This window comes from Limulus polyphemus, unplaced genomic scaffold (assembly GCF_000517525.1).
Source record: "Limulus polyphemus unplaced genomic scaffold, Limulus_polyphemus-2.1.2 Scaffold1299, whole genome shotgun sequence".
NCBI lineage: Eukaryota > Metazoa > Arthropoda > Merostomata > Xiphosura > Limulidae > Limulus > Limulus polyphemus.
The window spans coordinates 256,390-269,139 of NW_013666909.1; the positions used below are offsets into that span (position 1 = coordinate 256,390).

Here is a 12,750-nt window from a genome sequence, read left to right on the forward strand (position 1 = left end):
ATGTATGTCTCGTAGTGTGCCATCACTATAAGGGATTAAATATATTAAGCTTTACACATTATATAGGCTACACTAATGTGACGTTTACATGGTTCGTTTAACTATTATACGTTTTTTTTTGGGGGGGGGGAATGAAAGTGTTCCAAAATACGATATTAATTTCTTGATGACCTAATATAAATGTAAGAATATTTTTATACATGTATTTGTGCGCATATAAAATAATTATTTATACTTTGAAATAAATTGGACAGTGAAGTACACACAGTTGAATGAAACAACAAAAAACACAATACTTTGAAATGCAATAGTTAAATAAGCCTAATGTGCTAGTTCACAGGTCTACAAGATCTGTAACTTATATGTCTAGCATGGTTTAATGTCGTGACTTAATCATTAAATATACAAGATGAAGTCAGCAACACTAGTGTTGATTGTTTTTTTGTTCAATGCATACAATCAAAACATAGCACAGTACTTACTACCTCTAGTAAATTACAGTCATTAAGATCCCCATGGACAATGATTGAGTGCACCACATCTTACCCACAATCAAACATATTAGTGATAACAGTTAAAAGGTTCTATTAAATATCAGCAGTGAATGAGGAGGGAAACATTTAGATTATAGTTCAATGTGCTTTTTTGAATATAATATTAGTGGCTTATATCAAATAACATTTTTACACAGAACCTAATTTCATAATATTAGTGTAAAAGGTTTTGCTTGGATTTTAAATGGTACATGTTGCAAAAAAGTAACTGAATACTCAGTCTAATTTGTCAATAATTTTAAGTTTCTAATCTTATAATATCAAGATCACATGATTTTCCAATTTCCAAATACTATTTTTAACTACATGTTCTGTTATTACTAACATTTGTAATGCAATGTCAGAACTCCATGCTTAGGTTTCACATCTAATTTTAACACTAACAGACGAGTTTCTAATTGCTTTAATACCACTTCTACTGGCCCAGGTATACTCTAGTGATTAGCATGAAGGTCCATGGTTTGAGCCACAATGAAATCCACTTAACACACTCTTCACACTCACCAATAAGTGCATTATAAATGTGACTGTCAATCCAATTCTTTAGTTAAAAGTCAGACAGAGCTTTGATCAGTGGGTCTAATTTAAGTATGGTTATACTTGAACCTTAGGAGTTTTTGACTTTGCCATTTGGCCATCGCATAAGATATCATTCAGCTTGAAAATATTAATATGACTACTATTTGCATTTATAACTTCATAGTGACAACTTTACTTGCACATTTAATTTATTAGTACCACATCTATTTAGATTTCTATTATGTAGAGCCAGTATTACCTGAATCTTCTAATCTCATAGTACCAATAACTCATACGTTTCTATTTTTAATACCATTCTTTTGAAATTTTCTTTTTTTACAAAACCACTGCTGCATGGGCATTTTTACATTTTTATTACAATTATAACTTGCTTTTTTAACCATGTACTGCCAGTCATACTTTAATATTCTAATATTATAGTGCCTGAGTTATATGATGTCTACTCGATTAATACCATAATTAATGGAATATTACTCTTAGGACACTTCTATTAATTGCATTTTAATCATGTATAGCCTAAATTTTTTAATATCATACTTACTGTTTGGGCTTATAATTATTAGGTTGCAATGTTTTATGGATTTCTAATGCTGTAGTACACTATTATGTATGTTTCTAATATTGTAGTATCACTATTATTTACATTCTTAATATCATAGTGTCAGTATTACTTTCATTTCTAGTCTTGTTGTAGGTGAATGTTAGGGTGTTCGACTTGTAATTTTTAGATCGCGTGTTCGAATCCTGTCACCGAACATGTTGACCTTTCAGCCATGGGGGCATTATAATGTGACGGTCAATCTCACTTTTCGTTAGTAAAGAGTAGCAAAAGCTGATGATAGGTGGTGTTGACTAGCTGCTTTCCCTCTAGTCTACTACTTCTAAGTTCGGGACAGCTAACACGGATAGCCCTCGAATATTTTTGCGTGAAATTCAACAAACAAACTTGTAGTACCAGCAAGTTAGAACTTTAGTTTCACAGTAACTATTTTACATAGATATCTTACTTTGTAGTACCTTTAGTCTCGCAGGAACTCCCTTACATAGATCTCTTATTTTGTAGTACCTTTAGTCTCACAGTAACTGTCTTAAATAGATCTCTTATTTTGTAGTACCTTTATTACATGGATTTCTAATCACCTTTCACCACTGCTATCTACATTTGTATTCTCTTGGTTCTATGCTCCAGTGGGAGTCTACAGGGATTATTATTATTTATACTTCTTAGTATCATTATTATTGTTTTTTCATTTTTTAGTTTGTTTGCTTGTTTATTGTTAAGCATACTCCACTTTTCAAGACCTGATTTTTAACCATTAGACTTACAGCTGATCCTCAGGTGGTAGGGGCTTAATTTCATAGAGCTAATATTACTTGAGTTTCAGATATAGCTAATTTTATTTTAGAATTTTAATGCAAAACTACACAAGGGCTAACTGTGCACAGTCATCCCCGATTTTGAACTGAAAGGCTAGAGTTAGATAACAGATGCCCATTGCCAACTTTTGAGATGCTTTTGTCCAAGTACCGAGTGAGATTTGATTGTCACTCTTTAAAGTGCGCTCATTGCCCCAAAGTAAGAAGCGCATTTTTGCGGCAACAGGACACGAACAAGGAACTCTCGGATTAACAACCTGGGTAAGCTAATCACTAAACCACATCTAGCCCTAGAAAACACCAAAAATATAATGACGTTTACAATGTAAAATTAATGTAACTATAAATAATTTATTGATATGATCATTTTTTAAAACTAAATTAATAATGGGTACAATTATGAATATATTTTGAACCAGAACTTACTCTTTCACACAACCATCTGTAATAGCTGTTAGAAAGAAAAGAAAACACAATTAATAATTAGCTCTGTTCAGAAAAAAAAAAAAGTGTTTTGAACTTTGCTAAAACACTTTCAAATAACTCTGCTATTAGAATTTTAACTACCTCTGTTATGATGGTTTTAATAACTAACTAATCATGCTAAAATAATATTTATTAATAGTAACATTTTAAAAGCTTCACCAAACAAATTCTGTTATGACAACTTTTGGTTTACTCTGCTATAAAAGTTTAAACTCATTCCTCTTATACTAGTTTTAACTCATTGCTATAACAGTGTTACTTCCCTCAGTTCATCATTATGCAAATAAGACATCTCATGATCAGTCATATGATCTGGAATGCAAATGATTGGTCGTTCAACTTGATCGTGATCTCATGCAATATTGTCTCAGTTGTCATTTTGAAGGGAATCACAAAACTTAAATTAGTTGATGAACCTTAATTAAGACTCAAAAAGAAAACATTTGGGTGTTTGACTGATGTGAATATCTTAAAGTGTTGCTAACAGTGTGGAACAGTTTCCAAATTAATGGATATAGTTACTTGATCACCTGTCGTACAGAAAAGTCACACTTCATTGTGTAGCTAGGTAAATGGCATATACTCATTTGTAGGAAATCTGAAACCAGCTCCAACCTCATTTTCATACAATGGTGTGGTGTACATGGTGGTGGTAGAAGTATGGTAAATGTACGTCCTCTTCATCCTGTGGGAGGGTACATTAATGCTATACATTACAGTGACCAAAACAGTAACATTTTATGCAGATATATGTGATGTTATTTGCCCTGTATTCAGCCTAATGAATGATAATGTCTTCTCACCAGATAGTAAAACAGTACCCAATGCTATCCGTAATTGCTAGATCTGTAATAGTTCCTCAAGCTTGCAGGAGAAGATGGCCATTAGATGTAATTGCCATGGTGACAAGACATCTAGATGTCTTGAAACTGACTAAAGTGGTCTCTCTATGGAGCTTCACGATGGCAATCAACCATTACTACAAAACCTCATTCCTATTTAGATCCCAATGGCCAGGAAACGGATTAAATTGTGTCACGATAGCCATTACTCCAAGGGATTGGCTATCTTTGATCGACTGAGACACCTTAGGTTGAAATGGGGGGGGGGGCTGTTGAAGCTGTTGGGAGCCACAGATAGTGCAGGGTTACAAGATAAAACGTGTGAAACCATAACACGTTGTCCAGCTAATCTTGACTGCAAGTATAACCTCTCCAGATACAAAATAGGATCAATACCTTTTGTGTCACGGGAATTTTAGCCATTTACGAGTAAAGAATCTGAAAGTAGACTGTCATGGTTTAATGGCAATAATGGAAAACAATTTAACCCCTGATTTTTAGGAATACTGTTAAGGATTGTTTCCATAAACATCTTTAATAACTACTTGGAATGATTGAACTTAGGTACAGGTAGTGTATTGCTTGATGCTTAGTTTAGGTAGCCTAATATTTGATGCTGCAAGGCATTTGGTAGAGGAGGAGGAGCTTTGTGATTGGGACACGGTCATAAACAAGTATGTCGACATCTCAGCCCTGTGAAGACCAAATTCATCAACAAAATTGAGTTCAAAGATCAAAAGCACAAAGTTCATGAAAATTTGACCATTTATGAGGATGATCTGTGATGCCAACATAGGAAGGTCTATCCTAATAAGGAAATGGCAGATCCTGATTGAAATGTTAATTTTGGAGCTGATTCCCAAATGAACCCTGGTGACATAAATGTATGTCTAAAACCATGAACCTTTCACAAAATCATTTTCCATGACAAAAAGGTTTAAAATGGTCACATCAAACAAGTTGCGAAAAAACAAAGTTGCACAGTTCTAGACAGCTCAGATAACCCTGAACTGGGCATAACTTGGAATCTACTAAAACGTGAGTTTGAGTTATAGGTCGACACTGGTCTGTTAGAGCTTTCTTGGGTCGCACAGTGTATTAGGTGGTTCGGTGACGCTGCTATTCTAGCCAGTCGTTATTGGCTTAATTGTGGCTAAGAGGGATAAGCTAAAAGTATGAGTAAAACTGTAACTCCGACTAGTTATAGATATATCTCTTGCAGTACGCAAACAGTTGTCTTGAATTTAGGATTAACCACTGGAATCTTAAGAATGATCACACTAGAGTATCAGTTTGCATGGTCTGAGAAACAGAGCTGCAGCTCTGTGGGAAACCATCTAGTGTTCAAGCCCAAAAACAATAGAATGTAGAATTACTAGTTGAAGTATAGTGCCATAAATGTTCTATGGTATTATACAGATTCAGTGTAATGTGCTGCCACCATTTGGATATGCTAATAATACCAAAGATACAAAAACTGTTTTCTTACTAGAAATCAAGCTACACTTGCTCAATGTTTATCTTTTTTGAGTGCTAGTGCTGGATAGTAATTATCGGTAGACTACCATTCAACTTTCAGCTGGAATGGTAGTATGTTTAACATTCTCGCTAGAGGACGTAATGAGAACTTATAAAAGAAGTGCTATTGATTAAGAGATTAGAACCAGGACTGAACGAGATGGGTTCAAGAATACAATTATTGCTAATAATGTGATAATTCTTCTGTACATGTATGCTTGCGCAATTCTAGGTTTTTCATTTACACACACGACCACAGCCTTGAGTCTAATAGGTCTGCATGAGTCTCCTTATTTCATTGTATTTTGTCCAAGCGTTCTTTAATGCTCACTGTATTATGTTTTCCGTTCATTAAATGCCTATACTGTAGCGTATATCATGGTAGTTGGCTATGACCGGACTTGTGTTTCTACTACTGTTTTTGGTACTCACCCCATATATATATATATATATATAACAAGCAGTAGAGTAGAAATAAGTAATTAATTGCTAATTTCAATCTTAGTTGTCAACTTGAAGTTATAACAGATAATGCCTGTGATCATAGCACTCAAATGCGTTGGGGATATTCCATTTATCATACAAAATCAAAATGCTAATAATAAACTAGTCAGCAGTCATGGAAGATGAATTACGGGAAAGGAGCCGAGTGCTTATACCCACAACGTCTCAACTCCTACTGCCTTAAATTTTCTGCAGCCAATTACCCTTAAAATGAAACCACCCTAAAATTTCTACAATGTAAAAAAATTTCCGACCTAACCGTCCTTTTATTTACAAATATATATATTTATATTAAACAGAACTAAACTATCTTAAACAGAACTAAAAACAAGTTCACAACTAAGACCAACAACAATTAATTACTGAATTCTACTGTAATGCTTGTTGGATATTAAGTTTATTATTGTTTTATAGTGCTGATTTAATCGCCTATTGACAACTGATGCAACTAATAGTATATGTGTACACATTATTATTTACCGAAGTTATCAAAATGAACTATGATCCATGGCACGTAAAATCCAGTGGAAAGGATCCATTTGAGATTACTTCGTCTGTGATTACTTACTTTTGTTTGGATTTTCCAGCTCATTGACAGCACTACAATAGCAAATATCGCAACTACACGTAGTGGTTCATAATTTCATAAAATTTTAAAGGGACAAAAAGGAGCTTATTAGCCCATCAAGGATGTCTTTTCCAGTTCCAAACTATAACCACCCCTTAATACTCATGTATTCATCCAATCTTTTCTTGAATTTTATGCCTCCACCACCCTTGAACGCAGCTCATTCCAAAAGCCAGCCACCCTGTTTGAAAAATAATACTGTCTAAACTGCAGACGACTTCTACGCTGCCAAAATTTGAATTTATGACCCCTTGTCCTATTGTTTTCACTGCTAAACACAAGATAGTTTGATGGATCTATAATACCCTTAATAATCTTAAACACCTCAATCAAATCCCCTCTGACCCTTCTCCTCTCCAGAGAAAACAAGTTTAGAGATTTTAGTCTCTACTCATAGGACAATCCCACCATCCCAGATATCATCCTAGTGGCTCTCCTCTGAACTTTCTCCAACAATTCAATGTCCTTATTGTAGAAGGGAGCTAAAAACTGTACACAGTACTCTAAATGAGTCTTCACAAGTGATATATATACAGTGAAACAATTATATCCCTTGTCTTGTATTCAATATTTCTATAGATGCTACCAAAAATTCTACTAGCCCTATTGCTAGCTACAATACACTGTTTAGATAAGTTAAGTGATTTGTCGATCACAGCACCAATGTCGTCTGCAAACTTCCAAATTTTGTTAGTCATTCCAAAGAAAATATCATTAATATAAATCACAAACAGCAGAAGATCCAGCACAGAGCCATGAGGCACACCACTTGTAACTGTGATCCAGTCATATCTAACTCCATTTATTACTACTCAAACATTCTACTCTCCAACCAATTTTCTATCCAATTTAATAACATTTACCCCCAAATCCATATTTTTAATTTTTGTAACAAGTCTTTTTTCCCATACATTAAATGCTCTGGTTGAGGCATAATACTTGTATCTTCCTTCGTAAAAACTGAAGTGAACATATAGTTTAATAAGTTTACCATTTCATAATATTTCGAGATCAGCTCCCACTATCATTTTTAGAGACCCAATCTCCATCCTAACATTCTGCTTTCCCACTATATACCTAAAGAATTCCTTATTGTTTGATTTAACTCTCTCGACCAACCCTCTTTCATATACAGTTTTTGCCCTTTTAATTTCCTTTTTAACCAGCTCTCTTGATTTCCTATTGTCCTCCAAGTCCATATTATTTCCAGTAAGTTTAAATTTCTTGAATTTATTATGTTTATCCCTAATATGATCTCTTAAACCTTTAGTAAACCATACTGGCATATTCCGCTCCGTTACCCTTTTTTTCCGTAGAGAATATGTATGCTCTGTATGCATATCAATTTTTCCCTAAATGCTTCCCACATCTGTTCTAGTTCCTTTCCCAACTCTTTAGTCCAATCTACAGAAGCCAGATCATGTTTCATTCCATCAAAATTAGCTTTCCTGAAATTTGGAATCAGGGTGCTATTCTTCTTCAATTCTACATGTAGTAAAGTCTCACATCTGACAGTGCAATGATAGGTTGTACTTAAATGCTCACCAACCACAACTCTGTCTATCATATTCACATCGGATGCTAATATTAAATCTAATATAGTTTCCTCTCGTGTAGGTTCCATCACCAGTTGGTGTATCAAAGTATCCTGAACAATTTCCAAAACCTATCCCCCTCACTGTTAGACCCTAAAATTAAAATCTCCCATAATAATAATAACATCTTTTACAGCTACCACTCTGATCTCATTATGCAATTTCTCATTAACTTCTACATTCTGACCTAGTGGTCTATAACAAATCCCTTTATATCCACTAACATTAACTCAAATTGACTCAATCTCAGTGCTATTTTCTTTAATACGCTCCAACTTAACAGGATGAAATTCACTCCTCACATATAAAGCTACTCTTCCCCATTTTTTTCAATACTCTGTCCCTAGTAAATAATCTGTAGCCTGGTATTTAAAAAAAATTCCGCATCAAAATCGTTCAGATCCAACCAAGTCTCATTGATATCCATAATATCAAACTACTCAGTTTCTACAACTGCTTTCAACTCATCAATTTTATTTCTAATACTCCTAGCATTATAATAGTAAAAATTAATCATTTTAAAATATGTTTATATTTTATGCCTCTTGTACATGTTTTCCTGTTAATTATATTTCCTATTTTACTAATATCATAGCCCTCTCCTCTGTATAGCCCTAGTGTAAATTTACTTCTACAGCTGAGTTAATAGCCCTTGCCAACATACTAGCCCTGTCTTATTTAAGTATAAGCTATCCATTTCAAAAATATTAACTTTCCCATTAAAATTATTCCACAAATCCAACCAGCCTATTTGCTCCTCCCTACATATTGATCTAAGTCTAGCATTCAATTTTAGTGACCTACTTAGTATCTCATCCCTACATATTGATCTAAGTCTAGCATTCAATTTTAGTGACCTACTTAGTATCTCACCCCTACATATTGATCTAGCCCTGACATTTAATTCTAGTGATTTACTTAGTATCTCATCCCCAAATTTTATTCTTTGCAATATCCCTGACAAAATCAAGCTATGACCCCTTTCCTTAAACGCCCTTATCAGTGTTTTATACTTCTCAATAAGCTCCTCAGATCTATCTTTCCTTACATCATTAGCCCCCACATGTACCACGAAAACTGCATTGTTACTAGCACCCTTAACTATCTCTCTGGTTCTATCAGTTATATCCTGTACTCCTGCTCCTTGATAGCATAAGCCTCTTCTTTGCTCCTATTTACTCCACATTCTACTCTATCTGCATGCCTAACTAGAGAGTCACCTACTACTGTAACTCCCCTATCCTTTACATTATCATCCCATCTGTTTCCCTTACCTGCCCTCCCTCATCACTAGTAAGTGCTTGGAACCGGTTGTTGGGTAAAAGACTGAAATTCGTTCATCGTTTGTTACTGTATATATGTCATTGTTTGTGTGTCATATACTATAGCTGTATGCGTTAATTTAATTCATATATGTTTTATTTATGTAATATATATATGGTAATATATGTATATTATGTCATGTATGCACCACGCGTTTTCATTAATGGTGGTAGTGAATGAATATGTTCAATGAAGAATAATTTAAATATCTATAAATTTCATAACTTTATAGGAGCAAAATACAATAAAACCAAGATTCCTGGTTTGTTTCAGACTAAAAAAAAACATGCTGTGTTTCTTTGTTTCCATCATTTTTAAATTAGAATAAAGGGCAAGGTGATTTAAGGGCCCAAAATGGGCCGATCATGAAAAGTTTATGAAAATGAAAAATTTCTTTTGGCATAAGATTTATCACATTAGTTACATTTTCCAAATGTTGACCGTTTCTGGATATATAATGTCATAAATATGGCTATATCCTATTTACCCCATAATCAATATATATATATATATATTTATGGAAAAATATAGAAAATAAATCACAGTAACAAAACAAATATCCAACACCGGGACACAAATCATAAGGTGGGTTACTATGTAATGCACCCTGGACTTCTGAAGCACTAGCGGAAATGATAACTCACTAGGGGGCATTGTTGCTTGAAACAAGATTTATGGTCTTGCTTACGTACAGAAATTTCAAGTCTCTAATGATAACCCACTAGAGAGCGCTATTGCTTAAAACATGTTTTATCGTTCTGCTTAGGTATAGAAACTTCAAACTTCTAATATAGTATGTCCATTTGTACATTTCTTAAGATGATAAATTCTCTGAGCTTTATAAAAAAGTTGGAAAATTATCATTTCATAAAGAAAATAGACTGAGGAAAAGGATATTTCAATTTACATTGCGGCCCGGCATGGCCAGGTGGTTAGGGTGCTCGACTCGCAATCTGCGGGTTCGAATCCCTGTCCCACCAAATATTCTCGCCTTTTCAACCGTGGGGGCGTTATAATGTGACAGTCAATCCCACTATTCGTTGGTAAAAGAGTAGCCCAAGAGTTCGCGGTGGGTGGTGATGACTAGCTGCCTTCCCAATTTAGCAGTCTTACACTGCTAAATTATGGATGGCTAGCGCAGATAGCCCTCGTGTAGCTTTGCGCAAAATTCAAAAACAAACTATTTATAATGCACTTGCTTTCAGTTTGTTTAGGTTAATTAGTTATATTTTATCAGGTAAACTACTAGGACTATTTCAGGTAAAACTCGTTCATCAACACCAAGGTTTAAGTAACTTATGTATCAATATCTCACATTACTGTGTGGTTTATATTATTTTTACCTGATTTTTATCACAAACTATATTTTCCCCCAGATAAGTCTTAAATAAACTCATAAAAATATTCCTATCATATTATTTGCTTGTTTTACAACAAGTACAAAATAATGGTATTTTACTGAAAAATCTGTATACGCCATCAAATCTAAGAAATACTTCTTGATTCTGAATATAGGATATATTTATATTTATGATACCATTTATCAAAAATGGCCGATATTTGGAAAATTAAACCTAATTGTAAAATATCTTTTTGTTTAAAGGTTGCCCCCCTCCCGTGGCACAGAGGTACGTCTGTGGACTTACAACGCTAGAAATCGAGTTTCGATACCCGTGGTGGGCAGATCACAGATAGCCCTTTGTGTAGCTTTCCGCTTAACTTCAAAACAAACAAACAAGCTTAAAGGGGTTATTTTGGTACGGTGCTATTTTCAGAAGTTTTCAATAAGGGGCTATTTTGGGCCCTTAACTCACCTTGTCCTTTTATTTGTGAATTAAACTGTTTTCAAGTTAACTGACTTGGCTATTACTGAATATTTTTATACAAGTATGACGTGATCCCTTATTTCCTGCGTGGATTCTATTAATGTAGCATTGAATTTAGAGGAACACAAGGTAATGTGTTACTTAGTTTTATTTGAGTTACATTTAATTTGTAATAGAAGTAAGTCAGTGTTAGAGTAGTAAACTGACAAAAAACTATATATAAGCATATTCGAAATGATATATTTTTGGAGAACACATACTATATGTTTCGATAGAATACTTCTTGGAGCTCCTGAAAGAAGAACATGAAGAAACCAACAGAATCAATTAAGAAGCCAACCCAGATTCGGTGCGTTCATTAATTGATTCAAACCTGGTACTCAAGCTATTCATTAAAAAGGGGAACTAACTGTGTAAGGATACCCATCATACAAAGTAACACACGTTATCTGATCAGTCCCACTGATAGAAAATGAAGACAGAGAGCTTCAACTTTTCTCTTCTCCCAATACATTAGCAAAAGTATTTGAGGCCAGCTGAAAAGTTTGACCAACTAAGAGATCAAGAGAGAGTAACTTATAGAAAAATGGATCATCATGCCAGAGATAGAACATATTACATTTACAGTATAGTAGGGCACATCATTTTCACATAGAATGCATAAGTGAATTCTTGTTTTCAACACATCACCTGAAGGCAACTAAATAAAGATACGTTTAATTCTATGCTATGAAAGAGGTAGAGCCATGGTACTTGCATATAATATAAACATGAGTACATAAACATATTTTACACTTTTTTTACTTTTTGTTTGCTATTTTTTGGTAAATACCTTGATCGTTTTAAGCAGCATATTTGTTACCCGTCACAAAATGAACAACTGATTCATTTTCATTTAATTCTTAAAATGAGCTGGATCTAAATGTATATATTTTAGTAAAAATTATAACCTTATGTAAAATCTGTTTTCTCATGAAATCGGTTAAAATTAACGTCAGCGAGTATGGACTTTTCTAATGATTTTTGCATGCAGCAATTAACCATCATACAACTCAGCTATATCAAACCAAGTTTAACAGATGGACAGGGTTAACATTTGTCTAGGGAACAAAATATAGTGAAATGCGAAAAACAGAAAAATAAATAAATGAAAAAAAAAAAATAATAATAATATAGAAACAAAGACTGTCATAAAATGGGAAAAGAACACTGATTAAAACGAAACATTTCCAGAAAAACTTGTGGTATCAGTAATGACATAGTAGTACAAATTTAAAGAACTATGTTGGATTTGAATATGACAATGCTTATCGCTTCCTGAGCTGCAGCCAGTGCTTTTTTATTGTTATAACAAATTCCAGAGCTTAGAACTTTGGACAGGCCCGTGAGGCGCCTTTAAAAGCAGCCAATATAGAAGCAAATTGAATAGAGTTGTCTAAACATTTGTTTAACAACAAGTAAAAGCTTGGAATGGTCTATTCTTTCATTGGGGGGGGGGGTCTGTGGGCCAGACTATTCCAAGCTTTTACTTGTTGTTAAACAAATGTTTAGACAACT

At 34.0% G+C, this 12,750-nt stretch overlaps 1 protein-coding gene across 2 annotated transcripts in view; it reads right to left on the reverse strand.

Moving 5' to 3' along the window:
- The window catches only part of LOC111086656, a 102,302-nt gene that overhangs the window by 53,322 nt on the left and 36,230 nt on the right, over positions 1 to 12,750 (reverse strand). Inside the window, exons 1-2 of one of the 2 annotated variants that reach the window (XM_022390410.1) lie at positions 3,488 to 3,584; positions 2,898 to 2,922 (exon numbers count right to left, since the gene is read on the reverse strand). Coding sequence is in view for 1 of the 2 variants with exons in the window: in XM_022390409.1 (XP_022246117.1) it covers positions 2,898 to 2,922 (25 nt within the window). In the remaining variant the exon portion in view is untranslated. Of the gene's footprint in view, positions 1 to 2,897; positions 2,923 to 3,487; positions 3,585 to 12,750 lie in introns of those variants that run through there. The other variant, XM_022390409.1, reaches the window with a different exon arrangement.